This window comes from Egretta garzetta, unplaced genomic scaffold (assembly GCF_000687185.1).
Source record: "Egretta garzetta isolate BGI_Z169 unplaced genomic scaffold, ASM68718v1 scaffold142, whole genome shotgun sequence".
Classification (NCBI taxonomy): Eukaryota; Metazoa; Chordata; class Aves; order Pelecaniformes; family Ardeidae; genus Egretta; species Egretta garzetta.
In genome coordinates, this window is record NW_009258955.1 from 755,339 (window position 1) to 772,427 (window position 17,089).

At 40.7% G+C, this 17,089-nt stretch overlaps 1 protein-coding gene across 1 annotated transcript in view; it reads left to right on the forward strand.

Moving 5' to 3' along the window:
* GPR158 (G protein-coupled receptor 158) overlaps positions 1 to 17,089 on the forward strand; it is a gene marked incomplete at its 5' end in the record, with an annotated part of 205,263 nt that overhangs the window by 73,557 nt on the left and 114,617 nt on the right. Inside the window, one exon of the mRNA XM_009634558.1 lies at positions 14,614 to 14,716. Coding sequence (XP_009632853.1) covers positions 14,614 to 14,716 — 103 coding nt within the window. The remainder of the gene's footprint in view (positions 1 to 14,613; positions 14,717 to 17,089) is intronic.

A 17,089-nucleotide genomic window follows, 5' to 3' on the forward strand; every position in this document is an offset into this window, starting at 1 on the left:
TGAAGCTCAGCAGCACAATTGCCCGTGAGGATAAATGGCTTTGTCTGGAAGATTTGGAGATTACAAAGTTGGGGAAGGAGTATGAGGGAGGAAGATAGTGGGTGGGGTCCTTAGGATAATAAGATACACTAAATTTTCCTCCCTTCCTCTATATTGTTAATTTTGACATGAGAGAAACTAAAGGAAGAGGAGTTTAGCTACAGTTTTCTGATGGAGAGTGGTTTTCATAAAAATGCTAGTTCAGCTGATGTGATTTTTTTGAGGGCACATGTCAGCTCTGTTCAATTTGGTGCAGAAAGGCAGGGAGACCACCCTGGTACATGGCTGGGATGCAGCCTCCGTCTGCTCCTCCAGCGGGCTGCCTTCTGGCTGCAGACTCGTTCCCGCCTTCTCCACCCCAGATTGCATGTTTATATTAGATTGTATCTGCATTTTGTTGGAATTTTGCTTGACGTTGTTCTATGTTACAATCTTACAGCTAGAAATTTCTCATCACCAAACCATCCTTTAATCCAAATTCTGACTCGAGTATAAGAAGTAATCCATGAGGAAGTCAGCAGTTGCCAATTAGAACAACAATTTTGAAATTTGCTGATTTGTAACCTACAGATATTAAATGAAAATTGTATAGACTGTATACACTAAGATGTGATTCAATAAGGACATGTGTTGCAAAGTGACTGCTGTAGTACATTACAGTATAGAGTTGTTACTAAAATCAAAGTGAAATTCTGTAAAAAATGTTAATAATGTCATTAATAGATCTGATAACTTCTACTGTAAAGTAGTTTAAATTTCTTGTAGTTCAACCAGAGACCCATAGCTAACTGATGGTGATCTCAAATATCCACTCTAGTCATTATTTCTGTTATTTTTGAGGCAGGTTTACATGCAAACATGTTTCCTAGGTGGCTAAGTGCGAGTTATGTATTCTTCTTGTATATTAACTTTATATGCTTGGTACTTATGTAAACTTATATAATTCATATTTATTATTCTAAATTAACAGTTATATTTACTTCTGTTACTAAGAGATTAGTGCAAGATGAGAGGTCTCTTTTTTTTTTTCCACTCTGTGTATTTATTTCAGAGTCTTATAACAGCAGTTGCTTATGAGATGGGGCTGAGGGGCCTGTAATGCATCTCTAGGGAGGGAGACAGTTTTCAGGATACTAATAGTTTCTATGAATACCTGGGTAAAATTCTGTAAGGTGCTCAAGAGTGCCATTGAAAGTAGTGTTTCTGTGTTCAGTCATCTGTCTTGCAGCTGTGGAAACTGTAATGAGAAAAAGCATGAGGAGTGCAGTATATAAATGCCCGTCCTCCCCCGTCTCATATGTGGCAGCTGGAGGTGGATGAAGGGGTGCTGGCGCTCGCCTGGCTGCTGGGGTAGGGATGCGTTCTGTAGGTGGAGGTGGTTAATTGCCCAGTCACTTCTTTACATTTGGTCCCAGGGAACTTTTCCTTCACAAAACTGCTAATTAGAATCATAGAGTTGTTTAGGTTGGAAAAGATCTTTAAGATCATTGAATCCAACCATTAACCTAACACGGCCATGTCCACCATTAAACCATGTCCCTAAGCACCACATCTACACATCTCTTAAATACCTCCAGGGATGGGGACTCGACCACTTCCCTGGGCAGCCCGTTCCAATGCTGGACAACCCTTTTGGTGAAGAAGTTTTTCCTAATGTCCAGTCTAAACCTACCCTGGCGCAACTTGAGGCAGTTTCCTCTCATCCTATCTCTTGTTACTTGGGAAAAGAGACTGACCCCCCACCTCACTACAGCCTCCTGTCAGGCAGATGTAGAGGGTGATAAGGTCTCCCCTCAGCCTCCTCTTCTTCAGGCTGAACAACCCCAGTTCCCTCAGCCGCTCCTGATAAGACTTGTGCTCCAGACCCCTCACCAGCTTCATTGCCCTTCTCTGGACACGCTCCAGCACCTCAATGTCCTTCTTGTAGGGAGGGGCCCAAAACTGAACAATTGTTGTAACAAAAGCCTATAAAAGTTCATTGGGGGAATGAAATTCTCTGTATACAGTAGGTTGTAATTTGAAAAGTAGCCAAATGCTGAGTGCATCCAAATATGTTTCCCAAATTTACTTTAGTTTGTATATAATTAACTTCAGTGTCTATAACTCGCTCTGCCAGTACCAGCATCACTGCCAATATTAACAGGGGTTTTTTACAGGTCAGGGTAATTATAAGCACCATACCAGTCTCAAATGAGGTAAGAAGGATAGCAAAGAGTTATAGCAAAATCTAAGTACAATTTAGCTTGTCAGGTAACCTTCTCTGTGTCATGGGAATACTTACTTACATTATAGCAAGCAAGTTATTACATTTTAGAGCAAGGATTCTTGTTTTCTGTATTTTTTTCTGTTTTTTTTTTTTTTTTTTTCTGTATTTCTTTATGAGTATGATACTGACTAAATACCCTGGTATGTGTACTAGTTCATCAAAACACTTCTCATGGTACAAAGCTGTATGAAATGCCTAATCTTGAGATGCTTTGAGGATTTGCAGTGGGATCAAAAAAGAAAGTCCCCCAGCTCCAAGAAATCCATAGATAAGAAAAAGAAGATGTATCATTTGCAAGACAAACAAAAAAGAAGCCTGTAGATAAGTAAAGGGAACATCTTCCTAGTGAGAGACAGGTAAGAATTGTTAGTAGGTGAGTCACATTGACAGTCTGCTGAAATATTTGTCCAGGAGTGCCCATGCAGATGCCTATGAACTTCTGAGCATTTCAAACCTCCAAACTTGACCTGGAAGCACGTGGGCTCTTCAGGTTGGAAAGGCTCTCATGCTGCTAATAGAGAATGCTTTGCTTTTTCACGTGTTTCTGACTCTTTTGAGCTTTCCAAACATTGCTTCTGGGGTGTAGGGTTTCATTACATTTTCTGCAGCTGACCCCTCTGGAAGGTTGATGTGAGTGGGAGTAGGATTTCACCATAAGCTTCTGCCATGGTCCCTTCATTCTATAATATAGTGAATGCAATTCTATAGTATGACAACTATAAAAGAACTTTTGGATATAGTTATCATATTACAGGATTGCATTCACAATATTATAGAATTACTACTTTTGGATATAGAATCTAGAAACTTCCTGGAAACTATGAAGCAGTGACAGTACTTGAGATAGTTTGCCTCAGACACGAGAAAACTCAATAGAAACTTCTGTTTTCAAACTTGGCTGGTTTATCATTCACTTACCATACAGAAACATGTTAACACAATTTACCTTCAGGAGGGTTTTTTTTTGTTGTTGTTGTTTTAATGAAGTCAATGGTTGAGATAGAATTTTGGAAGTCTCAAAATAGAAATTTGGAAGACCTGATCTGTGTCCCATTTGTGCTGTTAGAAGATTTGGAAAAGTACTGGTCAATGTATCTGAACTCGGAAGGCTCGTCAGACTCCTGAATAGGCTGATGCCTGGATTTGCCTCTTGCTTCATAAGCATTGGGAATGAGAATCTGTTGGAGTGAGGCGAGTGGAGAATCCATGTCATTTCTGGGGATGAGGTGGGAGACTTTTCTGGGGAGGTGGGTCACAAGTCTCGTACTTGGCAAGGTGTTGTGTTTTGCAGCAGAGTAAGAGTAGAAAGGACAGAAAGGGGAGAGCAGTAACACAAAACAGAACGTTAAGTTCATTTTACAAGCCTGTGGGCTATAATGTTGTCCTTCTTGTGGAATTGTTAACCTAGGAAGACAGGTGAGCATTATTTATTTCTAAATATGAAACAGAATCTGATGCCATTAACTGCAGGTTAATGAAGTTACTAACCAAACATTTTCTCTCTTAACCTGAAAGTTGTTTCCTTTTCCATGGTCCTACATATTACATGATACCTACACGTTACCAACTCAAATCTATGCATATGCGACAGGACCTGGTTCTGCCTTCATTTGTCCTGGCTTTGGCTTCACTGCGTTGCATCCTCTTCAAGTGATTTCAAAGTCAAGAGTTAAAAAGTGAGATGATGTGGAGTGAGGGTGGGCTTTTGTGTGTGCATGAGTGTATCATATTAAGGCTGGCAGGTCTTTGGTGCTATTTCTGTAGTGGCTTCAATAAAGCGGGTTTTCTCTGTCAGATGGAAGGTAAACTTGACATTTTGTTGAGTCTGAGGCAAACTCTTCCAAGCGTTTTATTGTCTGCTGAGTTTTATGTCTATAGTGTACTGCTACCAGATGCTGTTTCACCATTTCTGTGAGCTCTGAAAATGAGAGGTGCACTTCTGTAATTAATAATAGAAAACAATTTCCTTTTTAATTTTAACGATGTCAGAAAAGCTCCAGTCCATCATGCTTTGTGAACCAGCTCCTGGCAGCTGCTGAATAATGGAGAGAAAATTCCAGCTTGCTTTCTCTCCAGTGGATATACCATCTTACTTGTTATTCATTAGCCCCTGTTTTTATGCAAGTTCATAAAACAGAATCGGTGGGCGATACGTACCTTACTGCATGAAGGCCACTTTGGTTCCCGTGTCTTAGTGTTACCCTCCTGTCACTGTATACTTGCAAGTACTTGAGGAAGAAATAATTACAGTGCAGATAAACTTGCTGAATTTTCTGACATTCTTAATGATCCCTACAAAATTGGCTTCCAAATTTGCAGTCACCTGCTTTTCACGTAGTGTTATCAGTAGTTACCCTGCCAGGAGAAGGAATACAAAGTTCCAGAGTTTCTGGTTCCAGAGATTGTTTGATGCTTTGCTTTGGCTTCCCGCTGGAAGCTGGAACAACTTCATCTTTCTTGCATCTCTGTGGTGTTGCTGTCTGCCATTGGGGTTAGCAGGGAACTCATTTTAGAACTGGTTAAGCCATCTGCCGGTTTGGGACCTTGGCTTAAAACCGATGTGTTGCTGAACTGAGGGAAAGCAGAGTACTGGACAAATTAAAACTAAAGGTGTATTTCATCCTTCCAGCTTAGATTTGAACTTAACCTTCATTTTGGTGTGTGTATTGTTATACGTCTCGGAGGATTAATTAAATGTGGCCATACTTCTGTAGTAAAGATTAGTTATGCTTCAGATTTATACAAGAGGAAAGCTGCCCTGCTTGGAGCTCTTACAATGGAGGAGGGCGGCTACCAAGATTTTAAGCCACCTTGGCACACTTGTGAGCCTGGGCTGCTCCGTGGAGGTCCTGGCATTTCACTGACCTGTTAGGCTATGGGCGATGTGCTCCAGCTGACACCCACCTAAAATTTCTGTGGATACAAGAGGACCCTGTAACACAGGGACTCCCAATTGGAGACAGGGCAAGGGAATATTTGCTTTCATATACGTGTCTTGACACAATAGTTTATTCTCAGTATGTTAAAATAAAAATGCTGCTTCTAGGTCTGTATCAAAGCTGGTGTTACACCATGAGCTTCAGAGAACATCTTTATAATGGGTGGCTTTTGTAATGTTAAACTGAGGCTGGCTGTAGCTTTGTATAAAGGAGGAGTTCAACTGGGGCAGGAAATAGCAGTCAAGCAGAACAGGGAAAAGTGGCTTTTAATCACCAGGGCACACAAACAGCCTTGTCGGATTAAGTGCAAACCTGAGGGAAAAATAATGATGGGCAGAGAGAAGCATCATTAAATATCAAAAGCGGTCATTTAGAGAGAGCCTTCCAAGGAATTTGCATTCATGGCCAAGCCCTCCAGCTCCAGAAGGCAATGGAGGAGTGAGATACGAGTCATCAAGGCTACATTGGCTTTGCATAAAAAGAATCTAGATTTGAGATAAGGGAAGCAGAAGAACAGCGGGAAGATTTTCAAGGCGTCTGTCTATAATATGGTTCCACATAGGGAGGCTGGATCACCAGCCCTCTGACTAGCCTTAGACCCAGAAGTGAGGGCTTTCCTATAGGACAGTTTCTACTCAAAATTAAGGCTTTTTTCCTCAAAGCTGATAAAGGTTGCAAGAAGAAAGCAAGTGTTCAGAGCAAAAACCAGGATTTCATGGTGTACTCTCATGGCTGATCTCTCTTTGGTGTCCTGGATGAGAAGCAGTAAGCAACTAGACAAGTATTGATTTAAGTATATTGCTGTTTCATATTCATTTTAGTTACAACCTTTTGTTTCTGATTAATTACCCAAAAGTATAACTACATGTCTTGCCCAGATGCATTTCGTAAAACCCTTGTTCTTGCCTAGTGCTAAAGAAGAGGCTGAACGAGCTAGCAAATAGCTGGCAAATAGTGGGTGCTGTACTTTCATGGTGCTAGTGGGACATGCAGCACCTCTGTGGGACTTGTACCTTGTAATGTGTGAGTGCACAGTGCCAAGCTGTGAAGATCAGTGGGAAGCTGGTATTGTCAAGTAATGGGAGTTTGGAGGGATTTTTTTCTGACAGCAATAATATGCTGCTTCTGACTGTGATATCACCCTTGTGATGGTGCTTGAACAGCAGTCCGACAGACCATGGTCCGCAGTGTGCTTGGGCAAGAGAAGGAATGATGGCTTTGTCACAAAATCATTGTTTCCTTTGATAGATGAAATTGTGAAAGAAGCCAGTCATGAGATTGAAAGCAATCAAGAAGAATCTGTAGTTTAACACAGCTCAGATCATAGGTTAAACCTAGAAACTGTGCTCTGAACTTCAGTTCTGAGAGACGTCCCATCCTTGGGAATGGAAGACTTGTGGCAGGAACATGGGGATATGTTTGACAAGTAGAAATACTCAAATTCTGATACTATCATGTAAGCAAGATTAACTTTTTGATGAGTTGACGCATTGTCAAGCTGTAGAGGCTACAATCCAGAATAAAGCAAAATTAATAAAAGAATATTGATCAAGTTGTGGACAGAGCAGTCACTCTGCTACAGGACTTGACTGTCTTCTTGCACGGAAGAAATATGCTTTTAAGATGTATGCTGCTGCTGGACAGAATCTAGCTGGGAGTTTTGTTTTACCAATGACCACCAAGTCAACAGAAAGACTCATTTAACAGACCATCTCAAACCTGGTTTTGTGATAAATAATGCTGTCTTCATTCAAGTACCAGTGAGGTGGGTATTTTCCTTCAATTGCTGTCTAATGTGGCACGAATATAAAAGGAAAGAATGCTGTGAAATTGAGCAAAGATACTAAAATCTGGATCCTTTATGCAGCCATCTTCTCAATCATGTTTCACACAAAATACTCAAGTAGAATTCCAGTAAGAAATTATTTTGTGACAAGGAGCATCTTTTATCCAACTTTGCATAGGTGGACTCAACTCAAGACTCCCAGCAGTCCTGAGTAGTAAAAACCTCTGGAAAAATGGGCCAACTTGTCCTAAAGATGGACTGAATGCCAAGGAACAGGAATATCAGATTATTGAAGCCTGGTTTCCTAATGCATTTTCTTATGCTGTTAGCTGATGTCTAAGAAGGCACCAGTGCCAGCTAAAGCTTTTCTTGTGCCTGTGGCATTTCAAGGAGCATTCTCTAGTGTCTAATAGAAGGTAGGTTCTCATGATGTCTCTCCCTCAGCAGGGACACTGGTAAGGTATCTCTTCTCTACCAGATGTTACTTTCATGAAGCTTGTGGGAACTTAGCAAGTTTCTCATCCCTCCTGCACTGCCTGGAACCAGCCAGCAGGTCCAAAAAGTTACTGTGGGTTGGGAAAGCACGCACTAACTGTTACCCACCTTTTCCAGTGTGGTCACATATGCCTTGCTAGTGTGTGGAATCAGCCTAAAAATAACGTTTAAGAGTCACGGAGTAATTACATTAATGGTTGCTGGGAAATGCCATAGAAATGACATATACAGCGGCTGGCTAGAAAATGTTGGTTTAGCAATGTTGTCCATGTTAACTTATTCAAATATTGTGCACTGTTTCCCGCCATTTTATTCCCCTCTTTGAATTATGCATCTAAATTACCCACTGATTATAGAAGCTATTTGTTAGCCTTTGGATGAACTGTAGGAAATTGTTTCCCTTTCCAAACAGGAGGGCCAGCAGGCCATCCGTGCTGGTGGTACTGGAACAGCCAGGCTCTTTCTAAAGAAGAGTGCAGTCTAGAAGACATTCAGCCATGCTGTTCAGTGAGATGAGCCGTGCAGTTCCCACACACCCTCTATTACTCTTTCCTGTTCTGAATGAATTTTCTTTGCTTGAACTCCACAATTCCCTTGATGAGTTACTGGCTTGGACTGCCTATACTAGTACTTCCTATCGGCTTTTAGAATAAAATGTGAATGGCCAACTGTGAGAATTTGGTTAAAAAAATTAACATCAATAAGCAATAAAAAATGGACGGGTTTTTGCATTTTTAAAAATATTGTAAAATTCTGTTAGTTTAATAATAATTTGGGGAAATGTGAATAGGTGAGAAAGAGTACTCCACTACTCAGAACTGCACCCTTCATGGGGATCAGGAATAGATCCAGCTTGTCGCCCCACCAAACGTTTTTGGAACTGCCTCCTATTCTTGCAGGTTTTGGCAAGCTTTCTTAATGCCCTGTCTTACTGTATGGGCCATTTTCCAGGCAGAAAAGTAGTTGGCAGAACCAGACGTCCAGAGGTAAAGGACCTATGTGTATTTTGGCGTATTCCTTGACAACTTATGGAAGGTCTTCTGCGGATAATGTTTGGTATTTCCAGTATTACCCCTGTGTAAAGCACAAAATTATCCTAGTGATAGGAAAAAAAGGGTAGAGATTCAGTATGGAGAGAATTCTCTCTAATGTAGGTAAGACACTAAGGAAATGAATTAGACTTTGCTCTAAATGCAGTTTAACCTGTGCTAATAGTAAAAAATGTCTTAATTTATCCTCAAAGCGAAGGAAGTTGGCCCTGAGAAAGTGCCTTCAAATTAATCACACTGCATTATTTAATGGCTATAAAATTATCAGTCCCTTTGGTGTTCCCCTGTAATTGCTGCACAGCTTTCTGGGAGAGGAGAAATTGTAATTTTGTTGTTTAGTACGTTAATCTGAAGCCAAGTTTGATGTCTTTTAGAATGATATTCATGTTACCAATGACAATTTCAGTCTGCCATATAAAGAATTTTTTTTTTTTAAAGTAGCCTGATTGTAGCATGCACAAGTATTTTCAGCAGCAATGAAAAATCCATCTTAAACACTGTCATTGCTGAGTGTCTAAGCTACCCATCCTCTGAAAATTGCTGTAATTTTTGTGCTTTCATCCTTTGGTGAAGGATCCGGACTGTGGGAGGCACTTTGTAGGCTTGACCTCGGGTTCTCCATATGCATGACAACCTCTGATGATGACTTTTTTGCTGCTTAGCCCCTTCACCCCAAGTAACCTGCTTTCAAACACTGCTAAATTCACCTTTTTTTCCTCTCTCACTGACCTCCAAGCAAGTACTGTGATTTAGATATATTTCTGATCTCCTCTCTCCCATTTTTTTTCAAAATGCTCCATTTCCACTAATTTATTTATTTATTTATTCACTAGCACTTGAATTTTTGTCACGTTTGTCCAGGAATACACTGATAACATTGGCACCTTGGGAGTGATGGAGAACCAGAAGGGAATCCTTTAGGGTTCCTCAGCCATACAGCTGGGTAACAAAGCTGTTTCACGTTGCAATAAGGCGTTAATTAGAAGTTAAAGACTCTGCATTCTTTTACATGTAACGAATGTTGTCCTGCTCAAACTGGAGATGATTTGACATTAACTTTTCTGCTCGTGGTTTGTCAGTAGTAACAAACATATCCTAACAAAACCCCATAACTTGAATAATTTGTTAAATTTTCTGAGTATTTTGACTAAGGTTAATTAAAAAATCAGACATTTTAACAATCACATGTAGTTTATAATTATCTGTGTGAATGAGCTGAGACTCCTTACCACCTGTATTTACTCTGGTCCCATGGCTTAACAAGACCTGAATAATGAAAAATCGCCTTAAAAAGCAATGGGGAGTTTTTAGCAAAGCTTCAAACTATTGAGGCAAATATTGTCCTGACCGCTATCCTTGCTCTGAGCTGAATCAGATCAGCTATTGCTGTGCTTTGTCTGACTCAGATTTTAAACAATTCAGTGTCATTTTAAGTACGTTGTTGTTGGAAAACACATTCTGAAATTTGAATTTAAACAAGAATTAACTCCACCAATGCACTCAGAAGGGAGGAGAAAAGCTACAGGGGCTTACCAAGTAACTGCGGTGTAAATTATGGAGTGGCCAGCCCTGTCCTGTCCTTTTGAAACAAAATGTTGTGTTTGAAGAGAAAAAGCTTATTAGTAGCGTTGCTGGCAGGCTGGCTGCCTCCCAAGCTGTCCGGAGGCAAGCGGGGGGCTCCCGGGTGATGCTCCATGACCTCAGATATGTGGATGTGCTCCCTGTTCACTTCTGAGGCTGCACACACACTTAACATGAAACTCTGGTCTTGCAGGAGAAATGAAATGTGAAAATATAACAAGTAAAGCCTTTTCAATGACAGAGCTGTCATTGACTTCGGTAGGCAGAGTTTTGCTCTGACTTTTATCTTCATTCATTTATTTTTATCAGTGAGCATGCTTGACAACATTTGGTAAACAGGATCAGAAAGAAGCTCTCGGGGTCTCGCAAGACACTAACCTGCTCCAGCTGCCATCATGTCCAGTCACAAAATTACTCATCTGTACGTAGTATTTTCTAGAAATTCCCTATGTGCTGCCCCAAAACAGAGCAAAGAAATGTGGACTTCTTTATATTAATTTTGCTAAGCTTTTTCTATCATGACTTTCCATCCTTTGAACACGGAGTTGACTTTAGAAATGGGAGACATCCCCATCATTCTATGCATGCGGAAATACAGATTTTGAAAGATGCTCTTTGAAAAACTTGAAATACCCAAGTCAAGGCTGACTGCATTTTTAGTCTTTTTTTCTTTTCTTTTGTAATTCTAAAATTACTGTTTTAACCCCTCTGCTCCAGAATGCCATGGGCCACATTTATTTGGTGGCTTATCTGAGTTTCTAAATTACATGTAGGACACGACACCACACACTTTCTCTTTCAAACTACTGGTTTCTTTTTGCCCTGTTCTTCCCTTCTGTTTTCTGGTGTGGATATAACAGCTGCTTTGTGTATCCGCTGAATACTTTGTCACTTGGTTTCTGGCTAATCAGATCTGATGAAGGGCTTTGCCTCTTAGGCCAGAAGATTTGGCTCAGACATCCAAAGCAATTGCACAGGTTATTCAAAGGATTTATTTTCGTTCCAACAGATATATTCTTTATCACAATAGATTTTTCCAAATTTGTCTTTTACAAAAAGCAGCATAAAAATGAAATCAATACAACCTTTTTTAACTGGTTTACATGATGTGTCTGTGTTTATTCAGGACCTGTTTATTTATAAATCATTTAAAGACAAATATTCAATTAATATCTTATTTTTTACGCTGACTGTATAATTTGAAGTATGCTATGTTAAACTTGGGAGTCATTATGTTATACAAATATTGTAAAGCTGAAAGTATAAACTTGCAGACCAGGGAACAGACAGCTGGAATAAATGTGCTGTGTGAATTGTATGGACGCCTATTACTCTCTTTTTAGCAAAGATTATGATAAAGCTGTTCTGAATTGTAACCAAGCCATCTATAAGTACTAATGGCTGGAAGTTAAAGCAATGCAAATTCCATTTAGGAGTGTGATGTCCTGAAGGGCGTATCGGAGGAAGGCTCACTCGATAGCCACCCTGCATCTTTCACTGTTTGCCTTGGCACTTGCCGCTGTGCAAGTGCCGCTAAATAGAGCTTCTGGTCTAACCTAAGGTAGCTGCTCTTATGAATTAAATAAAGCATGATTTTTAAAAAGCTGATGACCACTAATGAAGCAAAAGATACTCAGGAATATGGTGGGTTTATTCCCACAGCTTTGCTTTGATATTTATAAGGAAAACTGAAACCAGGTCAGTTTTATGCTTCCTTTTTTTGCTTCTGTGGAGGCGGATATTTTTCACACATCTGCTTTTCTCAGCGCTAAGTTCTATATGGATCAAATCTTAGGTAGCTTAGCAGCAGATTAATATTTTACCGGCTGTGTCTACACAGTCTGTTGTGGGCTGCTCGGTCTCTGTGCTCCTGGCAGCCTGAAGCCCATGGCTGATACTGTGGGCTGCTGTGGCTGAGCTGCTACAGCTTTGCTGAGCTGGGGTGCTGGGGTGCCACTGGGGTCACGGGAACCAGGGTGCCACTTGCCAGGGCAAGGACAGAAGTCACTTGCATGTGCCTGCCGTCTACGGTGTGGATTTACCCACAGACAGCCAGGAAAAGCCTCTGTATCTGATAAAAAAACCTTGATTAAATAAATCTAGGCTTTGCTTGCTAAACTCCTTCTGTACGCCAGCAAACATTTTCACCATAATTTTTACCACCATTGGTTAATGCAATATTAACTGTTAAATAGTTTGTAAAAAGAGAGGAATTTTTTCTTTCCAGGAAAAGTATTTTCCCCATTTTTGGCCATATGATATTTAGTGTTCTTCCCTGCCTCGTTGCTGCAATTTCTTGAAAAAAGTCAGACTGGAAATAGTTCTGCTTCCATGCAGCACTGAGCACAGTGGAATTTCAGAGTCCGAGGCTGATCTAGAGGGACCTAGGCTTGCTTTCTCTCCTCCTCATCTTCGTCCCTTTCAACAGATTGATGTTCAGATCCCTATTACACCTTTGCATGGGATTATATGGAAAGCAAGAAAGAGTATTTGGTGATTTTTAAGATGAGCATGACAGCTGCCAAAGCCTGGAAACAAAGATAATATCCTAGACCAAGGAAAGATAAGTGTTTGAAATACTTGGTTCATTTTCAAGTTCTAGACTCTTCAGCAACAATAAAATAAAAGTTTCAGACTTTTATCGGGTGTGAAAGGATCATCAGTAAAGCATTTATTTTAATGCAGAACAGATTCATGAGCCTGTGACACATTTTATATGAAGAATTTGTTCAATGGGAATGGATTATGGATATGGTACTGGAAGTACTGTGGTGTTCTCAGAATTCAGTAGAACTGCTTCTTTTCTTCCTTGCCTTCAAGAAGGAAATGCAGTCTCTATAGCAGCATGTACCTTGCCATTGCAAAGGAAGGAGCCAGAAAGGCAGAACAGGATTTTCCCCTGAAAAATTCTTTTTACTACTTTAACTGCTTTTCTGTGCTTAGTTAAAGAGGTTTTGCTGTCATTGGACTGGCATACGCACACATTACACTTCGATTTCTTCTGTCCTCCACCTTGTCAACAGTCACATTTCTGTAGGGTGAAGATGAAGTGTGAAGAAAAAATGATTTGTGCCTTCTCTTCCCATTTTTTCATGCTTTCATGTTTATACAAGGGCAGAATGAATGTTCAGTGTTCTTGCATGACAGTTTCCTGCTTATTAGTTGTTTTCCAGTAGCACCGGCAGGCCCGCACTGCGGGCACAGACATCAGATTGGCAAAGGGTGTGAGAAAAGACTATGCCATCTGGGGGACTGAAGCACAGAAAAGCAAAGTGGCCTTCCCAACATCAGGCAGAATTATGTCACAAAGCTGAAATTTAAGATAAAAAAATTTTTTATTAAGTGTCAGTGCAAGCTGTCCTTTCTGTATGTTTGGTTTTTGAAAGTGAGTTCTTTTTTACTAAACCCTGTCCTCTGCATCTTCCTTCCAGTCACAGGCAGTTAGAGACTGAAGCATATTCTGAAGTCCCAGACAGTCACAAACAAGGGAAACGTAAGGAAATGAGAGGACAGAGAGCGTTTTAGTTAGATCATTCAATTGCTCACCGAGGAACAGCTAGTGTCTAGTTCCAATTCATGGGAAGGGCATCTAGTACAGTAGCTTACTTTGATCTGATTAAGTGAAATAAGCTGTACTGGGGGAAAATAATTTTACCAGTGTTTCTAACTTTATATTGTTAAACCATTTCCTCCGTCTGTACTAGGTAGAGTCTATTTGTTGTACAAAAATGGTCTGACAGTAGGCGTTCTGTCACTGTAATGAATTTGCTGTGGTTGTCCTGATGTCAAAATTAAGCAAAAGTGAAGTTGAGTTAAAAGAAAACTTGTTTCACATATTACTTCCTCAAAAAGGGACAAGAGAGCTTATGGGGCTCCCATCGGTGTAGGTTTGCTCTCTTTCACCTAAGTCAGATTTGGGTCTGCAGCCATTTTCTCTAATCAGTAGTTGGCTTTGTTTTGGCGTGGGTCAATCTCCACTCTGGTATGGTTGCCAGCGCGGTGAGGGCACCAACACGTTGCTGTCTGCAGAAGGTTGGTGGCTTGGCTGCAGGTGTCCACGTTCTCTCTCATGTAGTGTGAGCTCCAGCCGTCTGAACCCCATGTGCTCTTCTGGGGAAGAGTGCTGGAAACCCTCCAGGAAAAAACGCAGCTGTCCAATGTCCTACCTAGAGCCAAAGTACAAGAATCAAATTTGGCACTTGGTCGGTTTGCCAGTGGGACAGGCTTGAATACAGCTGTCTTTGCTGTTTGCTGGTGATGAGCAACAAGAAAAAAAATTGGAGTGACATATGACTATGGGAAAAGTCACTGAGAAAATACTGTCAGATCGGAAGGGGTGCCTGTTTATTCTTAGAAGCCTACTCACAGTGTCTTGTAATGTTTTTATGCTTGAATATACATCTGAGTATATTGTCGCATGATCATCTGCGTGACTTCTCTTTCTTTCCTTTCTCACAGTGCATGCCAATTAAAGGCCTTGGATTTGTGCTCGGAGCCTACAAATGTATTTGCAAGGCTGGGTTCTATCATCCCAACATCTTCTCAGTGAACAGCTTTCAGAGTAAGTGCCTTTGCTTGAGTTTAAAAAAAAAAAAAGAAAAAAGAAAACAGAGCTAGCATTAATAATGCAGGGCTCCTTTTTATCCTCGTCAGGGTTATACAGTAAAGTCCCAGTGGTTTGCAACTCTCAGATTATATAATCACTTAAGGAGTTCTAGCCCTTTGGTTTGTCATTCGTGATACTCTTGAGGATCCTGTAAAACATACCCGCTTGAAGAATATTTGATTTGTAAATAAATTTAAAAACATGAAAAGAAGTCTTGCTGTGGGGAAATAGAGATTTCTGATGTCTGTGCTCAAGCACAAGTATTGAGAGAATTAATCTAGTAATTTTCTCTTTGGTCAGAGCAAACTAGAATGCCCTAGCCTCTGGCTTTCTGTGGCCTGTAATTGTTTTCATTTTACTTCGTTTGCAAAGGAGAATCTGAAGGAGCATCCAAACTTTAATACTTGCTGATGAGGTATTAGAGACGGGTCAGGCCTGAGGGTCTGGTTGGCTCTGTGATACGGATGACATAGCCTGCATTTGCCCAGGACACACATTGTATGGTACATGGACTGAGTTGCCCACAGTAAGGGGAACAGAACTCAGTTGATACGCAGCAGGGAAAATACATAACTGCATGCCCAAAGTTGATGTCTATTACTTTCATCATATGACCAAAGTGTAATCTCTGCGTATATTTTGTGCTGAAATAGAGCTCATGCTGCAGTCACAGGTGTAAAGGTGTTGCTTGGAAGTGTAGCAGGGCATCCTTCTCTGCCTCCTTGAGTGAATACCATCCCCAGATTCTTCGCACCATCCATTAGCCAAAGGTTTACGTTGTCAGCTCCCTGCTGTGGGACCAGTTTGTATGAAATGCCCGGGGAATGGCGATGAGTAGCTTTCGCCAAGCTTGGCCCAGGACTGTGTGTATTACTCTATAATTCTGTTATCTCCTGCCTCGTGTGAACCCAGCTGTTCCTCTTCCACTCTAAAAATACTTCTAGTAGTATTCAACGCTCAGTGTGCACCTCTGATATTCAGAATTTCAGGTAGATCGTGTGCAGGATTATATGACATGGTACTTGTAAAGGCATGCCCCTGGGCTACAGAATACCTGCTAATTGGGTTAAATATATTATTCAGCGTGGACTCAAGAGCTGCAGATAAAGCTTCCAAATTTCTTCCCGTATTAGTTACTCATGAGCTCTGCTTTCTTATGTAAAAAGTGACAGGGCTTATGGATGAAAGGTTAGTAACTTTTAATATTAGGAAAGCTTTAGAATTCCCCATTTGTTTGCAGCCTTGACTTGAAGATATTAAATACTTTGATCTGTGTCGTGGGTTGGCCTGTTTTTTTATTGATTTAATCTGGTTTGGATATAGATCGGCCAAGATATCTTACCCCTAACACAGTATATCTCATACATGTACGTGAGATATATCTAAGTATGTCATGTCTCCTGTATATATATGTAGCATAGATAGTGCAGTGTGTTTGTTCAACGGTTTACCTGGAGCGTCTTTGTTTCCCTTCTCATTCTATATTGTGGAGCGTTGCAGAAGGCAGCCCTGCGATAGCGCTTTTTCTCTGGGCTCTGTGCAAATTTTTTCATAAAGGGTGATGTTTGGCTCCTCTTGCAGTGCAGTGAGTTATGGTGGGGTTGAGATTTAACTCCCTGAATGAGCGTATTAAAGAAAAAAAATATCATTCTTAGATTTTTGTCATACCAAATGCCACAGAACACATAAAAATAATGTGGCTAGAGATTGTAACAGCATTGATTATTACGGATTAGGTTCATTTTATCTCATGTTAGCTGTCTAGAATGTATAGGCTTGATGTGTATTGGTCACCTAGGTTTCAACTGCAGTCAGCAGCAAGAGCGTGGCTCCCCTGGAGGGTGATCCTGCTGCTTTAGAAAGGCAGAATTTGTCTTTAGATGGGAAAAGTAACTCTTCAGGCAAATAACCTATTTTCTTCATTTACTAGAGAAGGAGAAGCCCATATAGCTACCTTAGATTGGATGTTTAGCTTCTAGATAGCTAACACAGAGTGAAATTTGTCTCATGAAAGTGCTTGCATATGCTGATATTTTAGGGGGTGTAATTACATGATCTGGGGCCACTTTGATTTGAGCACGTGTTACTGTGAGCTCACATAAACACACGTTTTGAAACAGTCAGTAATAAAGGATTGCTTGAATTCATCCAGATGCAGCTCAGTCTGTGAAGCTCTGTAGGTGATTTCAAAAAGTGAACAGAGAGACAGCTAGTGTGAGACTGGAAATGACTGTGAAGCAGGGGGAGAAAAACCAGTGGTTCAAGGGAACTTGGCCCTGTCACCCAGCTGCGTTCTGTAAAAAGAAAAAGGGAAAGGAGGACATGGTT